Source organism: Brassica oleracea, chromosome C1, assembly GCF_000695525.1.
Source record: "Brassica oleracea var. oleracea cultivar TO1000 chromosome C1, BOL, whole genome shotgun sequence".
In the NCBI taxonomy this organism is placed as follows: Eukaryota; Viridiplantae; Streptophyta; class Magnoliopsida; order Brassicales; family Brassicaceae; genus Brassica; species Brassica oleracea.
Window position 1 is genome coordinate 6,488,484 of NC_027748.1, and position 21,079 is coordinate 6,509,562.

At 33.6% G+C, this 21,079-nt stretch overlaps 2 protein-coding genes and 1 pseudogene across 2 annotated transcripts; 1 reads left to right on the forward strand and 2 right to left on the reverse strand.

The window, feature by feature from the left end:
* The first annotated feature begins 1,159 nt into the window (after window positions 1-1,159).
* LOC106330084 lies at window positions 1,160-4,958 on the forward strand (annotated as a pseudogene).
* A 3,824-nt stretch (window positions 4,959-8,782) lies between these two features.
* On the reverse strand, window positions 8,783-10,291 carry LOC106330093 (E3 ubiquitin-protein ligase RNF31-like). Its single transcript, XM_013768646.1, has 3 exons — window positions 9,787-10,291; window positions 8,940-9,697; window positions 8,783-8,867 (listed from the first exon to the last, which is right to left on the reverse strand). The coding sequence occupies exons 1-3, from the start codon at window positions 10,288-10,290 to the stop codon at window positions 8,783-8,785; spliced, it is 1,347 nt and encodes a 448-aa protein (XP_013624100.1). The 5' UTR covers window position 10,291.
* Window positions 10,292-13,179: 2,888 nt separating this feature from the next.
* LOC106342230 (NAC domain-containing protein 86-like) lies at window positions 13,180-15,170 on the reverse strand. The gene is made up of 4 exons (XM_013781102.1): window positions 14,529-15,170; window positions 14,130-14,416; window positions 13,809-14,030; window positions 13,180-13,725 (listed from the first exon to the last, which is right to left on the reverse strand). The coding sequence occupies exons 1-4, from the start codon at window positions 14,689-14,691 to the stop codon at window positions 13,519-13,521; spliced, it is 879 nt and encodes a 292-aa protein (XP_013636556.1). The 5' UTR covers window positions 14,692-15,170; the 3' UTR covers window positions 13,180-13,518.
* Window positions 15,171-21,079: the final 5,909 nt, after the last annotated feature.

Here is a 21,079-nt window from a genome sequence, read left to right on the forward strand (position 1 = left end):
TTGTTTCCATTGTTTACTCTAGTTCTGATGATGATGATGAATCGTTTAGAATATTGTTTTGTTTTGGGTTCAGAAACGATGCACACTTGAGATTTTGTTTTGGGTTGACGTGTATTGTATTTCTCTTTAAATGCAGGTTTTGTTTCTGCTCGGAGTCATCCTTGTCTTCATAGCATGGATATACTCAGAGTTTCTGGAGTACAAGAGGTCTTCATTGCACTCTAAAGTGTATTTATTTGGGGAATATTCTTTGAATTATGTACTTATTTATACAGCTCTCTTGTTATGTGTGTAACTTGACAGTTATTCTTTACCTGTTACTTGCAGTCATTCAGATAATAATTTGGTTATGGCTTTTTAACTTTGCTTTGTGATTCTTTGCTGGTTATTTGTGTAGGTTATTGAGTTAGACTGTAGCAAAGCAATACTCTGCTCGGCAAAGGATACATCCACCTCCTGAAACTGCAGAAAAACCCTTCAGATTCTTAATCTTTGACAGGTATCTACTAGCTTTAGGAACAAAACTCAGAGAAGAATCAAGCTTTGGTGATCTTTGTCATGTTCTCTGGTAGATTTAATATGTATTTGCTTGTGTGTGGGATATTTTGGGAAATGAATCAGGAGGTGGAATGGGAAATAATTTGAGAATTTTGATAAAAATTTTGATAAAAATTTCAAAAGCCTGTGCGGGTAACATTTTGATAAAAATGAGGACCATTGCTTGCTCCACTTCAGACTTTGTATTCCAAATCTATAAAGTATGTATAGGTGTGGGAAATCACCTTGTAACCAGTCCTTTTGATTACCATATATAGGCCAGTATTTGTTATTCATTTTAAGTGATTATGTTTTCTAATTCCAAAAAACTTACTATCATATCAGAGATGGTCCTGAGCATAATCAAAGTGAAACATTGGCATAAAACCCTCAAATTTTTTTAAAAAAATTATGGAAAAAATTCTTTCTCTGAGTTTTGTCTTGCTCTTAAAGACTGCATTAATCAAAAGCTTTTATATGTTTAGCCTCTTTGCTGCATCACGTTTTTGCTTTTTTTATATAAAAAAGGTGGATAACTATATTTCTCTTAACGTGTAGGTTTTGTGTGTCTGTGACTTAGAAACACAATATATAAGTCTTTAAGTTTACTTGTACTCAGAAAATGGAAGCTATAGACTTGAACGATGATGGTCAGAATGATGTGATGGATGAAGATATAGAGGATCATGAAGTTTTAGAGGATTCAGAGGCTAACGGAGGCACACAACCGAGACAAGTTCAGTCCCGCCGTAAAGTCTGTCTGATGGTACAACTAAGATCAGATGCAACCTTTGTAGAAGGTTTTACTTCTTGAATCTTCGCAGGAATGGAACCTCAACTCTGACTCGTCATATGAAAGTATGTCCAAAAGCTGTTGGAACACGTAGAAGTAGTCCTAAGAATGTGGATATGATGGTGTTTCGTGAGATGATAGCTATGGCCATTATTGAGCATGATCTTCCTTACAAGTTTGTAGAGTATAAGAGGATTTAAAATTTCAGGTCCGCAAAAAGTTAGAACAGAGAGTTAAGTGATAAGAATATTTGAGACGCAGAGTCAGCGTCAAGCCGCTAATATTCACGGCGTCAGGTGTTTCGATGAAAATACGGACAAGATCAATTGGAAGAGTCGCCAGCGGCAATTTTATATTGATGCTGCGACTAAATATCTCCGTTTTGTTTGTTAATTTTTGGTCCTAGACGCTGACGCGACGCGGCGTTAAAGTAACGTTCAAAATTCTAAAATAATTTGAAACAAATGCATATTGCAATAACAAAATGTGAGCTTAATACGACAACACCAAATAACAAAAGAAAAACTGAAAAAAATGAAGAAAGGGGAATAAAATGTACGGCTACATAAAACACTAGAAACAACATTAAACAAGAATATGAAAAAAACAATACATTTTTAAGGTTGCAAATATAAAATTTAGTAACTTTTTAATACATTACATATGTTAAAATGATGAAAGAAATAAACAAAGTAACAATCATATTATAAATATAAAAAAATGAACTAAATATAAAGTAAATTTTATTAATTTGTTAAATTATATAATCATCATATATAAAAATGTAGACAATATATAACATGTGAAAACAAAATATTACGTAAATGATCAGATTAAGACAAAAAGTTATGCCAGCCCCTATTAAAAAGGGCTAAAACATAACAATAATATTAACACACAAAGTTACAACAACACATAAATAATAATTTAACAACAACAAAAAAAAAATTCTCGAAACATGGAAAACCCCTAGTACAGTGAAACCTCTATAAATTAATAATGTTGGGAGTACACCAAAACTATAATTTTTTATTAATTTATAAATATACTAATTTATCGATATACTAATTGAACCAAAAATTCAATTTGGAACTATAAAATTATATTATTTTATAGAGATTTTTAGTGTATATTAATTAATAGAGTATTAATTTAAAGATGTTATACTGTATATTATAGAATCAGAGACTTTTTACAATTTTCTACTTCTATGATAATAACAATTTTCCTTTGTAATTTTTCATATATATAAATATACATATATATAAATTAAGGAGAATGGGGTCAAACTCTCGAAAATTGACCCCTAATTTATTTGGGCCATATCTAATAATAATATTTATTTAAACCCGTTAAACCCCACAAAAATAAATAGACGATGACATAAAAAAACAGTGCACAACAAAAAGTGGAAAAATAAAACAAAGACAATAGAAAAAGAAAATCTAAAAAAGGAAACTGTTGGTAATTGTTCTCTAACAAAACAAGTAAGTATTTTAAAGCAACAAAGAGTACAAAAATTGTGCAAAGTATTCCAAAGGTCTCATTCACAAGTGTAATCATCATACTTGTATCTGCGTGCCCTGAAATCCTAATTGTTGCTAGAAACATCTATATATATATAATCATGTTTTCTTCTCTCACTTTCGTCCACGTCACCCTCCACGTATGAAAGTCGAGCGTCCTCCAGCCGCCACGCGTCCACTCCTGCTAAACGCTTCGTTTCATTAACTTATTCGTTAGTGGGCTTCGTTTGTGTGTTCTTTATCTGGGCTTCGGGCTGCTGAGTTTGTTCCTTATCCGGCCCGATATAACATAAGTCGTCTCTAACCCTAATGTTCTTCGGACAAGAAAACCAAAGTCGCATCCCCCATCCTTTGACGGCGAGTCGATGTCGTTTCAGCTTTCACTCACCATACGAAACGCTCCGAGTTAAGAGTTCGTGTTTAATCCACTCAATTCGCCCTCCCCCTCCCCCACTATGTGTATTCAAAGCATTCTTCAAGCTCAGAGGTGGTGTGGTTTATGTATAAATAGATGTGGTTCATCACTTTCTTACTCACAGTCGTATCAAGCAAATAACTTTTGCAGAGCAGAGGCAAGCAGTGCTTCTATTACAAGTAATTTATGCAATTCATACCGTTCATCTGAAGCAAAGTGATTGTCGCTTATGTCTTACAGCTCTTACGATTGTTTACCGTTCAAAGTTTTTTATTTTATTTCACAATCTCTCTTGCCTCTGTTCTTCTTTATAGATACGCTGTATGTATAAGAGAGTATGAGTTTTTATTTCACAATCTCTCTTGCCTCTGTTCTTCTTTATAGATACGCTGTATGTATAAGAGAGTATGAGTTTTTATTTCACAATCTCTCTTGCCTCTGTTCTTCTTTATAGATACGCTGTATGTATAAGAGAGTATGAGTTTTTATTTCACAATCTCTCTTGCCTCTGTTCTTCTTTATAGATACGCTGTATGTATAAGAGAGTATGAGTTTTTATTTCACAATCTCTCTTGCCTCTGTTCTTCTTTATAGATAAGCTGTATGTATAAGAGAGTATGAGTTTTAGTTTAGTGCAAGATATGTCCTTGAGATGTTGATTTGGGGTTTGTGATCAGGTTTCAGGAGGAATTGTTAAATCCAAGAGAAGCAAGCATGAAGAAGCTGGAAGCAGTAAAAACTTAATAGAGAAGTGTGATGATAAATATACCAATAAGGACAATACAAAGCCTCCTGAGCCAGCCAAAGATTACATTCATGTTAGAGCTAGAAGGGGTCAGCCAGCAGATAGCCACCGCCTCGCTGAAAGGGTGCTACTACCTTCAGAGAACCGATTTGTTTTTTTTTCTGTGTCTATTTTTCTGTTCACCTTTGAAATGTTGATGTTTGTGTTTGGTTATCAGGTAAGAAGAGAAAAGATCAGCTAGATGCTAACTTTACTTCAGGATCTGGTTCCTGGTTTCAGCCGGATAACAAGGAAAGCAGTTTCACTTGATGAAATCATAAACTATGTGCAGTCCTTAGAGAGACAAGTTGAGGTATAATCACATTTTGTATGAAATATTGCTTTAAAACTGGATTTAAATTCTACTTATGATCTGAAACATTTGTTCTGTTTTTCTTCAGCTATTGTACATGAAGCTGGCTACAATAAATCCAAGGATGGAGTCTAACCGTAATGCTGCTTTATCCATAAAGGTAAAAGAAAATATGCTTTACGCAATTGCCTGCTCAGAGCAAAGACTTCCGTTAGGATACTATTCTCTTGCCCAGAACATGCCTAGATTCTCAGACACGCAATTCCTCTCGAACTATGGATTTGTTCAAACTAAGGTAATTAGTAGATAGTGTCATAGATTCCCGAGATGTATTGTAAACCCAACGTGTTCAAATATTATGTGTTTTCTGTTTTGATTTTCAGATATGGATACTGGGAAAATGATATACAAAGTATTGTTCATATGGGTTTTGGAAATGTCCAGCAACAAAGCAACAACAGTAGTTGTAACAGAAGATTTAGAACCAGAATCTCTAATGAGAAACTTTAGAACCAGTATACATGCTGTTAATCTCTTTTATGTTATCTGGTTCTGAACCAACGCTACAAATGAAGCTTGAGCCATGGTAAGAAGTCTTCCAAATTTTATACACTCTTCGTCAAACTCTGTTGTTGCCGTAATACAAAGGGCCTTTAATATAATAAGATAACAAAACTCGGCTACTTGAAAGTTAATACTTGATGGCCCACTTTCAAAGGCAGCCAATTACGCTTTCTCATACTAATCACATAATCTCAAGAATAATATGAACAAAGTGTCTCCTTTCAAGACCAAAATTCCGCTCTCATTTGACATCTAATGGACTGACACGAAATAAATGTAAATTGTGAATGATGTTGCTTTGATAATATAATTGTGTTATATGTTTTTCTTAAACAAAAACTTAGTTCATAAATGGAAACGTCATGGAAAAATAGTCAAATGTGCATGCTAAATATATAAAGAGGTAATTTAAGAAATTAAATGTTATAAAGTATACATAGATGATAGTATAGAAAAATTAAAAGAGAACTTTATAATTTACTTGGTTATGCGCACATAGAAGTTCAAAGATAGACCCCTATCCATGATTTTGTTTAAACATACGATTAAATTTTAACCAATATTTTTTCTTTACTTTTATTTAAATTGTAAAATAGAGAATTTAAAATATCGTAAAACCGTTCAGTTTATTTCAGATCGATGACTGTAAAAATCAGTATATGAAAAATTAAAGAATTAGTATTAAGAAAAAAAAACAATCTTGACAATGAAACAAAACCGAAACAAGAACTAATACATCTTCACATATTCAAATAACAACTGTGGTAAAGGTAACTATCTTTATGCAATAATTTTGCTATGGACAGGAGAATATAAAAAATGCATGAAATGTATGTATTCGCCATGAACGGCAAACCGACATGTCTTGCGCTGACAAATGCTGGAAATAAATCAAATGTTCTTTACGTGATGTTTCTATATTGAAAAGAAGCGTTATGGAACTAATATGATCTTTATAATTTCAAGTTTCAATGTTTTCTTATTTCGGTTAACTTTGCTTTACTACCTTCTTTGCATTCAATATAACATTCTATTTTTAATAAGAAATGCAACTTCAAATAATCACTACTTCCACTCCGATAGCATGTTGAAAGACTATGATTTCAACATAAAGAGTAATTACTCTTATAACATATACAAAATAATTACTCACAACCCAATCTTTTCGAACCCGAGATATTACAAACCACAAATAACCTCTGTTCTAAAACGCGGGCGCCTAGCCGACTAGGCGTCCGCCTAGGCGTGCGACGGAAGGGAACCGCCTCCATTTCAGTCAAATCGGTGCAACTAATCGGATAACCGAGTAATCGTTGAAAAACCCGATTAGTCAGCGATTAATCGCTTGAAACCGTTTAAATGGTTTTCATGTTGTTTCCTTTTACACAATGAAAATGAGATCAAATTTTTGTAAAAGGAAACAACATGAAAACCATTTAAAGCCCTCACAGCATATCAAGGGCACAATTTTGTAATATAGAAACAACTATTGTAAACAAATAAAATATATCTTATCACATATAATCTTTCTTCACCCAAAACTTTCTAAAACACAAAAAAAAATCATTATCATACACAATCACTTACAAATACAAAGCTAAACACAGACCACAAATACATACAAAAATAATAATCTAGATCACAAAAAAGTATATCCCGCCCGTAGGACTGACCGACTCTAGTACCTTATATATAACAATCTTAAACATTTGTTTTAAATATTTCGTTTGCTTATGATATTATCTTTTGCATTAGAATTTGTACCCAAACATAAGACAATGTTTCAAAACTAATGGCCTAAACCGCTGTGTTTTGCAATTGCATTCGCAACACGCAAAATTGGAGTCAAAGAAAATACATAATCACTCTATTATTATTTGGAAGAATTTACATAAGATATAAAATCATGAAGTGATAAAAATGGATTATACTAGAAATTTTGAGAATAAAAAAAATGTCACATTTACGTCTCAGTAAAATTACTAAAATTTCAAAACATGAACAAGATAGGAAGGATGGAATGGAATAGGAATAGAAATTCCTATTTTAAAACATGTCTGAAAAAAACAAAATAAAAACATTACATTTTTAAGGTTGGAAATATAAATTTTAGTAACTTTTTTAATACAACACATATGTTAAAATGATGAAAGAAATAAACAAATTAACAATCATACTATAAATATAAAAAATAAAAATAAAAATGAACTAAATATAAAGTAAATTTTATTAATATGCTAAATTATATAATCATCATATATAAAAATGTAGACAATATATAACAAGGGAAAACAAAATATGACGTAAATGATCAGATTAACATAAGAAGTTATGTCAGCCCCTATTAAAAAGGGCTAAAACATAACAATAATATTAACACACAAAGTTACAACAACATATAAATAGATAATTTGACAACAACAAATAAATAATAATAATAGTGGTCGCGAAACATGGAAACCCCTTAGAGCATCCCCATTAGTGAACTTACGGTGGGTTCACACAGATTCCGAAAAAAAAAAATTAAAATAATGAATAGTGATGAACTTGTCTCTTTCCATCTCTTCTCAGTGAACCGGGTTCATCACTGTAGCGCGGGCCCCACGGCACGTGGCGGCCAGTGAACCGGGTTCACTAATCGGGTGCTCTTAGTATAATATAGAATCAGGGACTTTTTTACAATTTTCAACTTCTATGATAAGGTCAAGTTTCCTTTGTAATTTATATATATAAATTAAGGAGAATGGAAAGAGTATTTTTAGTTTCTTAGATTTGAATAAGATTCATGGTTTCCTAAACCGCCTTGGAATTCCAAATACAGTTGGTGGATACAATACAGTTCAGATCGATTCAGATTTCGTAAACCGCCTTGGAATTTCAACACTCCTTTGTGTTCTCTTTGGTGCCTTTGCAAACTGTGGTCAATGGTGATAGATAAACTCCGCTGCCGATTGCAAGACATCATTGTCGGTGTTGACAGTGCATCTATTATTTTTCAGTCAGAGGAATGGTGGTGTTCAATGGAGAATTATCTTCTTTCATTGCTGGTTTTCCGAGACCTGTTATTGTTGAACACATACTCCACAGATTTTTGTTTGCATAATAAGCTTCTGAACATCTCCTGAATGGTGGTGCTGTCTGACTGATTCGCCTGTGTTGATAACTCTACTTTGATCATGAACTTCTCATGTAATAAAGGCATGAACTACTTTGTTACTCTCACAATTTAGCCGGTTATCCAGATGAACAAGCATTGATTGCCTCGTGTTGATAAAAGACACCTCATAATGCCACAAAACAGGTCAAATCATGCGATAAGAGAATCAGGCTTACTCAAACAAAAGCCTTTTGTTGGTTTCTTTAAGAGACGAGGAACTGGATAAGCAGTTCTCTCTGTCTGTTCTAACCAAAAACTCCCCAACTCTACCAAACAAAACCAAAAAGACAGTTGATCAAATTCTCACTAATTCTGCCTTGGTCCACTCATAAACATATATCAGGCTCTCTCGAGTTTCTCATTCTTCTACAAGTTCTGATTCATTCTACCTTTGTCTTTTTATAATGCATATATATTGTTTACAACATTGGTATCAGTTTTAACTATAAAACTCAACAATGATCGTTTTCGTATTAGATTTCATTTGAAGAGAGAAAGCAAGTGTCGAATATCACAAACTTGTTCAGTTTTGCATTTAGCGTCTACGGAATACAGAAGAAGCTCAGACACACACTAGCATATCATTAATATCTTCAACATTATCAAAACATACTGTCAAAAGTTACACACTAGGATATCATTATTATCTTCAAAATTGTCAAGAGTTTTATAGGAAACTATTTGGAATGATAGTCAAACCTTAGTGGCGCATTTACACGTAGGCTTCTTGTTTTTCCACTCGTTCCCACAGTTGTAGCAGAACTCGTACTTGCAAAACCTGCATATAATCGCATCAATGTCAAGTTTGTTACACTATATAATATCGAGGAGTATATGCTAGAGAACTTACGTGCACGTCATGTGCTTGCAACCTTCGGCACGCTCAACGGTGCAGAGGCACCTCCTGCACTTCTTCAGACCAAGCTCCCGAGCTGCAGCATCGAAAACGGCCGTACCGGACTTCGTATAGGCTTTGGTCTTCCTGAATTCAGCACAGGTCAGCTTAGTATGCCACTCCATCTTGCAGTTTAAGCAGAAGCGTAAACCACATCCGAGACACTTCCGCGCTCCGGGAAGAGCGGGATCAACTACGGGAAGCCCTCGAGCAGACATCAGAATCGAACATCGAGGGTTCGGACAGTAGACCCTGTCTGAAACATCGATGCTCTCCTCAGCCTTGCGTTCGACCATCAATGCAAGCTGATCCGGATCAGCAATCCGGTTGCAGTCTGCAGGCTTGAGCTCGGACTTGCAACCCGTATTCGGGCAGATGAGCCGACTCCGGTTCAGTAGACTATGCGTGATATACAGCCTCATGCATTCGAAGCAAATTCGGTGGAAGCATCCAGACACCGTGAATTTCGCATCCGCTGGCACATCTTCGTAGCAAATAACACATGCCTCCACTACTACGCCGTCTTCACGCTGCCATGTGGTTTGGGAAGCAATGGCATCTCTTGCGAGCTTAATGAGAGAAGAATTGATGTCGTCTGAGCGCAGCAGAGGGAGTGCCTGGCAAGACGTGAAGCTTGTCTGAAGAAGAGCCAGTTGCTTCAAAAGTTTTGCTACTACAATGGACTCTTTCGGTGGTGCAGCTTTACCTGTTACCTGTCAGACACAACACATACGCAAATTGTGAATAACACAAGCAAAAAAAGATACTGGGGGATAAAAGAAAGAAGAGACGAGTGACTTACGTAATCCAAGATGATGGAATCGTCGTCACAGAAGAATTGGATACTTTTCACACCATGTTTCAACGCCCAACTCAGCCCTTGAATTATGGCAGCCAATCCCACAGCTTCAGGGTGCGCTGTCAGGACTTGGTGGTTTCTCAGAGCTTTGTTGGTCTCCGATTTCTTCGAGTTATCGTTCGAGTCACAGAGAAACAGGCCTGAACCACCGACCAGCTTCGTATCATCCTTAATAACCTCTTCACTCACCAAACCCTTGGAGTATAACTGATAGGTATGAGTATTGGTTGAGGATTTGCCAAGGATTCTCAGAGGATTCTCCAAGGAATCGAGACCAAGTTTGGTCTTCTTACCCATCTCCTCTTGAGCTAACAAATGGTCTTTAGCTTCTTGATCCAGATCATCCATGTAGTTGGTTTCTTCAGCCTTCAACATCGCTCCTTCGTCGTGGGACAGCTTCTTGCCTTCTTCTTTGTGCTCAATTGCAAGGCTACCGAAAATCTCCATATCCTCGTCGACTGCTGTCGAATCAGAACGACGGTAGGTTTTCCCAGACTTGCCTCCGCCGCCGGAAACATCCTTTGGCGTCGCCGGCTTTTTCTTCCCTCCCATTTCAGGTTTCTTCCTAGTTAAAAAAAAAACCCTAAGCAGCGAAAACGAAATCGAAGATGAAGCAGTGGGATCAAAACAGAGATTAGAGAGAGATCTTACTGGTTTCTTCTCCGGCCTAATACTTAATGCGGATTCTTGCTGCGATTTGGGGTTTCTTGAGCTGTACGGTTAGAAGAAGATGACGAGAGTCAGGAGACACTTAAATAAGCAGAGGGGCGGTTAAAAAAAAAAAAAAAAAAAGTATTTTCCTGAAGAAACACTATATTTCGATATGATTTCAAAAATTTACCCAATAGTTTCTATTTTGACCCAATAAACCCAAAATTCCAAGGGAACAATTTTCTTCCTGTCAATATAGCCCTCGACCGTATTAAGATTGGCAAACGAATCAAAAGTATAACCGTTCACCAGATTTGCGAGGCCCAAAATTCTAACCATGATTGAATCTTCACTAATTGAAAAAAGCCCATTTAACACCTCCGACGGATTTAAAACTAAATTGAAAAAGAAAAACTCATCCCAAATCAATCACCATTGTTCCTTGTTCTGTTTGAGATCTCTCTTCCAAAGTTTCTTTTATGTCTGTCTATGTATTGAATTCATCACAGTTCTCGATTCGAATTTTCTCTCTCTCTCCCAATGGCGCTGCAGCAACAGTACCTTCGCAAGCGACCCATCCAAAATGGCGCGAATATTCCCAAGCTCAAGCAGTTAAATTCGCAGCCAAGAACGGCACTGTGATTGTCTGCGCAGTGAGCTATCCGTACTTGCCTTTCCTCAACAACTAACAACTGGTTGATTAGCGTCTCGAGACAGAAGCATCAGGAGGATTACGCTACTCTGTATAAAGTTAACGAGAAGTGGCCTGGTCACGCCGTCCTCATCCCTCCCGCGCTCGATTCTCAGACCGCTCACAAGTTCGGTTCTCAGGTATAATCTCTGCACAAAAGTTACATCCTCTATATCAAATTTCATAATCACTTGCCGAAAAAGCTTAGAACTTTGTATGTTTATGTATTTGTCTTAGCTGAAAATGGCTTAGTTGTCATCATACAGATTCACTTAGTTGTTGTTTATGTTACTTGAATAGCTTCATTGGTTACTCGGATCATAAGTTTGTGTAATCCATGAAGTTTCGGTTTTGAGCTTTGTTTAGTGAATCCATGGCTGCTCTTATGAGATGGTGAACTTGTGGTTTTACTTGCACTCGTTTTCTTTCTGAGTTTGAATGATTATGTAAGTTAGCTAAAAAATTTGTATAAAGTTTCAGTTTTTATGTTTGTGTGTTTCGCTACTTATTACCAATCTGGTTCTATTGGATCTTGGACGACTCTTTTGATTAGCTAATGATACTTTAGTGGTCGCTCAGCCTCAGATCATATGTTCGTTTAGTCCCTTGAGGTTTTGGGGTCTGAGTTGTGTTTGGTGCTACCATGGCTGATCTTATGAGTAACAAGAGATGATGTAGTACCATTTTCCTTTCTGATTTTGCGTCTTGAATGGTTATGTATCCCCTGTTTTCTGTTTTGATATTGTATGAATGCATCTTTTAAGACCAACTAATAACATTAATTTTTGAAAAATCATAGAATCATCAAAGACCATATTTTTAATATTACTTGATTTTCTTTGTAATTAATTAACTATCAAACCGATAACATGATATTTTAGTAAGAATGTTCGAATCTATAAACCAATAACAATAAAATTTGAAATTTTTGATAATCATTACTAATTCAACTCCCACTAACACCCTCTAATGTTTTAATAATACAAAATGTTTAACATTTTTATAATAAAATGTGTACTAAGTTTTTTTCATCCACTTGTAACTAGTTAGAAAGTGTACTAATAGTTTCTCAAAAGAATTTGAACCTTGATGTGAGAGAGACAATTATGCCAATGTTTCTTACCTTTTATTATTTTTTGTTTGAAAAAATCACTGAAAAATCATATGGCCTAAGAGACTATGTCATACATTTCTTGTTTATTGTCAACTGATTGAAAATCAATTATATAATTAAATATTAATATATTTATTTATAAGAAAATGATGGAGTCTCTTACCTTCAAATCTTTAATGATCCCCTATGAATCAATGAATCTTTTAAAACCAGGGAATCATTAATCATAGTAGGAAAATTTGATGTGACGTAAAATAAAATTAATCTCTAAAAAGTGATCGAGTCATGAATCAAAATGCAAAAATTGTAAAATAATACTCTTGTAAGTTTTAAAGGATAAAATGTTAAAAAAAGCTCGTGAGAAGAAAAGTATAATTAAAGCTCTTCAACAAGTGAAAAATGCAAACCTTTAGGCTTTCGTACATCTTTAAACAAATTGCTACTCACATTTGCCCCTTTCTACATATACAGTTTTGAATCTTCTTATATTCTTCTTTTACTTTTTCCAAATTCCCTTTATGGATTTTCAAAAATCATGTATCAAATTTTTTTTACAGTATTGTTTTCATAAATCATTTCTAACTCATCTCTATATTTGCTATATAATATTATTTATGTACAAAACTGTTCTAGTCCACTTCTAATTTTTTTACTTTAAAATAGAGATTGTATTTTTTTTTCTATTTATAAAGGTATAGAAATATCATATTATCTATTTTTGCTCTATATTTAAAGATTACTATTTTAGAGGAAAAAATTGTATATACATTGAAAACTATCATGTGCATTTTACCACTTCCAAAGTTGGTTTAAAGTTTATAAAAATGGTTCAATTAATTAATGATTGGAATATGTCATTCTCTTTGCATATATTTCGGAACATAAAAATAAGACTACAATATCATCTTTTAAAGTTTTACAAATTAGGATGTTTAAATATAGTCATCCCACAGAGCATACAATATATTCATTAGTAATATAAAAACAAAAAAACAAAATCAAAAGCAACCAATATAATTATATTCTAAAAATAAAGTGCAAGAGACTCCAACTATATGACAACTCTTTTTTCTGGTTTTGTAAAGGAACACGATTTAGAAGTCAACTCTATGTTGTCTTGTCTAGTTGCTGCTTTGTTTTTTTATGAAACTCTTCTTCCAGGACTCCAACGTTAAAAGGCGTTTTAGTTCGGAAGAGAGACCAACACATTTCCTTCTATCTAGAAAAGGTTTGAGTAACCGAATGAACCCGTTTGGTCGTATTCATAATTTGGCCAATAACCAGTTTGCATTGATTGGTCAATGTCCTGATCAACGTTCAAATAAGAAGAACTCTCGCGAAGTCCCACGTGATGGTTGGCTGCATTGACTGGAAAATGAAATTTGGGAAAGTACTCAGAAGCAACCTCCTGAATTTGAGGATAATCCTATATTTAAATATCACAAAACCATATCATCAGACCACTATTTTTATATACAAAGCTGTTTTGGTGTAGATATTAGCAGGTACCTTGGAGGAATCAAGGATGAAATCAGGAGATATCCACATGCTAGAAGATTTGTTTGTAGTAGAAGAAGAAGGGTTGAATGATTGAAACTGCATCGTTCCATCTCGACAGGGAGAAGTCGCAAGGCTAGAGCAACCGGAGCCAACTGCTTGTTCTTCTTTATTTTTCAAGGTTTTAGTCTTAAGTTGGTTCTTCTTAACTACACGACATAATGCGAAAGCTCCCTGAAATTTAAACATATTTGGTTCTTAGGGTTTCTTTTCCATTAATCAAAGAGATGTATACGTTATATAATTGGATATAACAAACAATAATTTTCCTACCTTGAATTTTGGTGATTTTTGAGAAAGATCGTCATGATTTAGACGATATTCATGCATGAACCAGTTAGTTCTCTCGCCCAATGGGGCACGACCTTCGTAGAAAACTAGTGTTTTCCGGTATCCGGTTATAACACCCGACGATCTACAAGTGATTTTCCGGTCTTTACCGGTCGGTTTCCAGTATCCGGCTTTTGTAGCCCTATTGGTTCGGAAACCGTTTGGATACTTTTTGTCCCTAGGACAGAAAAAGAACCATTCCATATCTCTGTTTGGAAGGAAAGACTTATCTAAAAAACACAAAGACAAATTTCAAAAAAGGTTAGGAATCATAAATTCATAATAATTAAATATAATTTACGAATAATATCTTATTTAATCATGATTTTGTTTTTAAATTACCTGGTAACTCCCAAGGATCGAATTTGTATAAATCGATAACAGGAATGACTTCAAGCTCGATCTCAAGACCTTCTATCTTTCTACTTAAATAATAGCCTATGAGCTCCTGATCTGTTGGATGGAATCTAAATCCTGGAGGTAAAGATGAACTTCCCATTTGCATAATTCACACTTGTTGCTTGCAATACAAGATAGTTGTAGCGATCAAAAACTACTAAATATTTGGAATATCCAGAAATATAAACTTTTTGACACTGGATTGTTCTTAAGAAAAGGTTAGGTTGCAAACTCATGTTGATTGCATTCTTTTTGTAATAAGATCATCGTCGGAAAGAAACCTCATAATTACAAAAAGATCAAACCGAAATTAACGAAATTTCCCTTCTTAATATCTAACTAGAGAGAAACAATAAACACAAAAATCAGGTTAAAATTGGAAAAAATAGCGAAGAGTGTACACTGGAGTTTGAATATGTAGAAGAGGTAATTTGCTAAGGGTCAAAGACGCTGAATAAAGAAAAGGGTGATCTGACTTTAAGTAATTAGCTTAGAAGAAGGATTAAGGAAGGGAAAGTTGGTAGAGTGTTGAATGGTTGTGGAGCAATGAATATATATAGCACAATGTTTTGAACCATTGGGCAAATTAAGTAAAATAGGGATTGTATATTGTAGTGTAAAATCAGAAGAAAACTAACAAGACACACCCGGGAGCTTCTAGGACAGGTGGTCTGCGTACCACGTCAATCTCCCAGGCATCTCGGGTTCGATCCGCGCCTCCTGCGGTGAGGTTGATGGGCCAACTGGGCCGGCCCGTTCTGACCCAGTAATAAAGTTGAAAAAAAAAAAAGACAAGACACACACCGAAAGCACATAAAAGACACTGCTTGTCTTAAGAGTTCCCAAATTTTCAATAGAAGTTGGACCCACCTGGTCTAAAAAGCTATAACACTAGTTTGTACACCACAGTTCAGCTATAAACACTAGTTCACACACCACAGTTCAGCTGTAAACCCATTCCCTATTATACAACCTATCGTTAATGAAAGCTTATCCATGAAGTTTACAACTACACAATACAAGGTTTCAGTTTTACTAAACAATATATTTGTTCTTATGTCCATATTATATGGAAGCAGTAACAATTTTAAGTTAATGGAGAATGATTAATTTTGTCTCATTATTTTATAAAATTTTATCATCAACGATAACCCATATATTAGCATCTTTCTCTTTTAAAACGTGATTAATTTATTAATAATTCATTTAAACTATTTTCAATTATTGATCCAAGTTAGATATCTGGTTGTATGTTTTATTAATCAACAAATCTTTTTTCTTTTACTGCGTTGCGATTCCTTAACATAAATTTTGTTCATTCCAAATATTATATATGTATTATATATACATATATGTATATATGTATATAGTAGGGTGTGACTGGTGACCAAATGAACGAGAAGAAACATTCAATTGGTTCCCATAAAATACATCATTCATAAGAAATTAATTTTCCTTTCTATTTCTTATCATTTTTTTTTTTTTTGTAGAAAATAACAAAACAAAATTATTCTTCATTATTTTTTAGGAGGAACAATCATCTCCACTTATTTTTTTATTTTATTCATTTTTTTTATTTGTTCCTAGTGTTTTTAAATGGTTAAATGTCTCATCATACTTATCTATTTTTTGTTTTCCTTCAGTACTTAATATGAAAATGGTCCGTCTATAAATTTACTAACGTTCGAGTTTTTCAACCTACTCAATAGAAAGTCAACTAGAATAGTTTTAGCCTGAGTCCAAATATCACATAACTTTTAGGTCATAAAAATCGGTTCTGATTTATTGTAGCCAAAACTATTTCTTCTATGGCAGCATGAGTAAGACAAAATCGCTTTCAACTTTTAAGACAGGGACAACGAAACTTTGACGAAATCCATTTAGTTATTGCTTTTTCCAAATGTTATTCATTGCTTGTTTGATTTTTCAGCAAATAATACGAAGTTTTCAGAGATATCATGAATGATAATACAGTCAAACCATTATCACAAATTCATTAGGAGAATCGCATTAAGACGTTATAGCAAATTGATCTCAAATTCTACATATTTGAAATGGTTTCTCCTGAGACAAGGTTTGATACAACTTATAACTCCCTCCGTTTTTTCATATAAGTCGTTTTAGAGGAATTTTTATGTTCCAAATTATATGACGTTTTCGATTTTCTATGTAAAATTTATTAACATTTAATGTTATCTGACCAATGATAATATAGCTTCTATTTTATTATTGGTTGATTTGTGATTAGGTAAATAATTAATGATGTTTTTGTTTAGAAAATATAAAAAATTAATGATTTTTTAATCTAGGTGCACAATTTTAAAAGACTAATATTAAAAAAACGGAGGAGCATGAGAAATTTTTGGGATTTGTGTTTGACTTGAAGAAATTCAATCTACAAATAATAATAGTTTGATGGGTTTTTGTGCCAACCTAAAAGCTTATCTGAAGGATGGTGTTCGTTTTGGTATTGAAGGCAATGATATGTTTATGGAGTTCTTTTTTCTTGCTGAAAATGTTTATGGAGTTAAAGCTTGTAAATATGTTTTACCAAAAGAGATAAAGAAGCTGGTCGAGACACGGGATTTTTTGAAAACATGGAAACAAGGATCAATAGACATAAATATATCCATTGATAATTGCTAAAACTGGAAAACAGAGAAATAAAACTGGCTCTAACAGCAAAATTGTTGACAAGGAGATTTAACCAACCTCAAGATCTATTCCGACAATCAAATTCTTGTAAGAGTCATCTACAGCAAACTTGTCGACAAGGAGATCTACGGTATGGCTAAAGAGTCCAAGACATTGAGAGTCTCTCTCTCTTTTTGTTGAGTTTTCAATTTCGTTTATGCCAAGAACTGAAAATTGGAAGATAAATACCTTTAGTAAAACCCATTCTCAGATCCCCGTTAGTTGTACTGAACCCGTTTATGGGCTGGATTTTTCTCTTAGAGTAATGAATGTGTTGAAAAAAGAGTTTCTTAATATTCGTTGTTGTTTTTGAATATGGCTCTAATTGTTTATTTTTGTTTGATTTTTATTAACTTATATTGATTACTACATCATTCTTTGACAATATTATAAAATATGGAAAAATTGTTTTGGTTCTACGATTCTTTAATCACTATTTCCTTTTCTCTACTACAATATTTGATTAAAACAAAAGGAATAAAAACAACGAATGGTTGCTTGATTTTTTAAATTTAAAATTCGTTATTACCTTTTTATTTCTGTATTATGGAAAAAAATTGGAAAAAGTGATTTGATTCTAGTTATATAATTTCTACTTCCCTTTCTCTAGTACAGTATTTGACAACAAACAAAAAGAATGAAAAACAATGATGGCTTGCGGGTATCAACTAACATTTACCTGCTTCGAACCAACTGAACCAGCATATTTCTGTACATTCTCCCCCACAATAATTATACCTTACCGTGGAAGTCAGTGCCTAATGAGCTTGTTACCAGACTGGCTCTGATTAAAAATGAGCAAGAGGAATCTGGAATCTACTTCAATAATATCAGATTTTTTAAAACAAATTTCCGACCGTCTATCTAAACTAGATCAAATGGTGGTCATACGAATTGATTCTCCAGAAAATACATCTATCTGATCAGATCTGAATTATATGGAAAAAATATAACTTTTTTTCTTGCTTCTTTTGCTAAAGCGTCCGTATGACCTTTTCTACCATAATTTTTAAATTTATATACAGAGGTTTAAAAGTTTGCACTTATTAGAGTTCACATATTTAATATAAAAAAAATCTATAAACAAAGAATATGTGATTTAAGGTTTCAATTTTTTCTGTTTTCCCTAAAATTCATCTTGATTTTTCATGCAAACTTCAAACAATCTGTGTTGTTTTTTTTTTTTTTTGAACTGAAAACCATGATCTGTGTTGTTTCTTTGCCCACCAAAACGTAGAGATACACCAATCTGATTAAACCAGCTCGCTAAAGAATATATATCACCGATATTTAATAGACCCAACGAGTATCACCGAGACCAACGAAGTAACAAGACGGTCTGCTTTTATCGTTGGTATGATTTTGAAGATGCATCCTATATAACATTGAATCTAGTTCCCCTCGCTATCTTGTTCGTCAATTTCAATGATGTTACTTTTTTTTGTTTTTTTTTATAACCGTAGAGATATGGCGATCTATGTTAATCGACTAATCCCATGAGATCCATAATAGCCACATATTTTTACCATTTAAAACAGCCTGGATGGCCAACGAGAATCAACCTGCAGATTTGTTGTATTCGAGTTATCCATCAAGCGCCACTAATCCAATCCCGTTAGTTTCAATAATGTTACTTAGAACGTCGGGAAACAATATGTTATATAAGTTTTGCTTTCAAAAGACAAAGATGCATCCAATATAAGCAGATAATATACACTCAATTAACTAGAACAGTTTTGCCTCGTGTGGAAAATAAACAGCATAGATATGATCAAATACATGCACTATAGTGTCGGCGCTAACATAAATATGTTTTTTGACCTGACATATTAAAAAATATTATCATATAGGAAAATAATAAACAATAAAACATACAATTGGGTTTTATTCCCACATAATTTATGTGTCATAATCAGCTACTCACATAGCACAAAGGCGTGAACCGACACCAACTCACCATAATGGTCCTCGTGTTTATCGTTTTTTCTAACTAGTGTATTTTCTTTTCCACGATTCCAAAAATCTAATTTCGTAGTAAAAAGCACATTACGACGAAATAATATCGAATTTCGTCCGTCGTAAAGCATATTTTCTCGTTAAATTGTCGTAAAATTACGAAAAAGGTATTTCGTCGTAACACAGACGTTTAATATTTCGTCGTAATAAACAAGCAAACTAACGACGTCAACTTCTTCGTAAAATAAACTCAAATAATCATAATAAAGTCCGCATAAAATTTATGACGAATTTGCGTGGCTTCCCTAATAAATTTGAAGTAAAGTTTTACGAGAAATTTATGTATACTTTCACGTTAATTACTCGTTAAATTTACGTAGAATTAGCTCGGGTTTACTTTGATTCGTGTTTTTGTATTAAAAAATTATAATTAAGTTAATGAACAAAAATTATAAAAAATCAATAATCAAAAAAATTGAAAATATTTTATAAATATTTAAGTTTCAAATTTATAGTACAATAAAAAGAAGGAAAAAAAATTAACTACGGTTATAGAACTCCGGGAAATACTCCTGACTACTCCTTCTCTCCATCTCCTCTACGAAGTGTGGGCTGAACACTACAAGGAAAAGTTTGATTTCTGACCACCAAATCCAATAGAAATTGGTCAAAACAACGAGTTTTTGTCCAATCTCTGACCACTTAAAGTCGTCGGAAAAACCCCGTCAGAAATTTATTTTGGTCAGAAAATTGTCAAATTTTTTTGACCAAAATAATGATCATAAAAGTTGTCAGAAATTATCGTCGGTAAACAGTCAAAAATTCCTGACCATTTTCTAACGTATTACTGTCAAATTTAATCTACGAATATCTGACCACTTATTGACCTCTTTGTTATAAAACTTTTTGACGAATTAGTGATCATTTATTCTTGATGAAATTCTGACCATTTATAAAATTAATTAATTTAATTATTTATTAATCAATAAAATTGCAATTAAAATTTAAAAGACTAAATCAAATATATTTTAGACTTGAAACCTACTTAAACATTTAACATTAAAATAGTTTTAGCATGTTACAAAAAAAAAAGTTTTAGCAAAATATTTTGCTAAAATCTTAAAACAACCGTTAAAGTTACAATAGAGTTCATTACTAAAGCTTTTACCAAAAAACTACAAGCATAATATGTAACACACGTTTGTTACTAAAGCTTTAACAAAAAGACTACAAGCATAACACTTATTCTTGAGTTGCATCTTCATCTTCTTGAAGCAAATCTGGAAATTTGCTAACAACCTTAGATGCTAAGTTTTGCAAATACTGTATAACCTTATCTTTCTCAGCTTTGTCATTCTCCAGTGTCACAATCTTCTCTGTTGCCATAGCAATCTTCTCATCAGCTATTGCTATCTTCTCGTTTGCAATCCGTAGTTGTCCTTCTTGGTCCAAATTTGACATGAAAGAAGCTGAAGGAGGTACTTGTCCCGGATCCAGCAGTGTTCCAAACCCAAAACGGTGACCCTTAATGACAGGGATTTCCTGTAGAATGAGAAATATATAAGGAAAGCACAAAAATTTGCAAAAAAAAATAAACAAACTAACTTAACCTTTAAAACCAGATTGTTGATATGTGCTTGGGTAAGAAGGTTTGTCTCAGTTGATCCACCTTGAGTTAGCTGATCATTTATCTTCTCTTTGACAGTCTCCACAATCCCCTTCACTTTTTTGTCAAGAATGTCACCAGTTTTGCGACTTCGATGTGCATTCGCAAGAAATGCTAGCATATCAGGCTCTTCCCCTCCATTATCAATGGTCTTACCAAAATGAAAACCAAAAAATCA

Coding starts and splice junctions, on each gene's coding strand:
- LOC106342230 (XM_013781102.1), bottom strand. CDS start 14,691: ATGCAAATGGGAAGTTCATCTTTACCTCCAGGATTTAGATTCCATCCA. Junction 14,417..14,528: donor CGATCCTTGGGAGTTACCAG/GTAATTTAAAAA, acceptor TGTGTTTTTTAG/ATAAGTCTTTCCTTCCAAAC. Junction 13,726..13,808: donor TCATCCTTGATTCCTCCAAG/GTACCTGCTAAT, acceptor ATTTAAATATAG/GATTATCCTCAAATTCAGGA.
- LOC106330093 (XM_013768646.1), bottom strand. CDS start 10,290: ATGGAGATTTTCGGTAGCCTTGCAATTGAGCACAAAGAAGAAGGCAAG. Junction 9,698..9,786: donor ATTCCATCATCTTGGATTAC/GTAAGTCACTCG, acceptor TGTGTCTGACAG/GTAACAGGTAAAGCTGCACC. Junction 8,868..8,939: donor TGCAAGCACATGACGTGCAC/GTAAGTTCTCTA, acceptor GATTATATGCAG/GTTTTGCAAGTACGAGTTCT.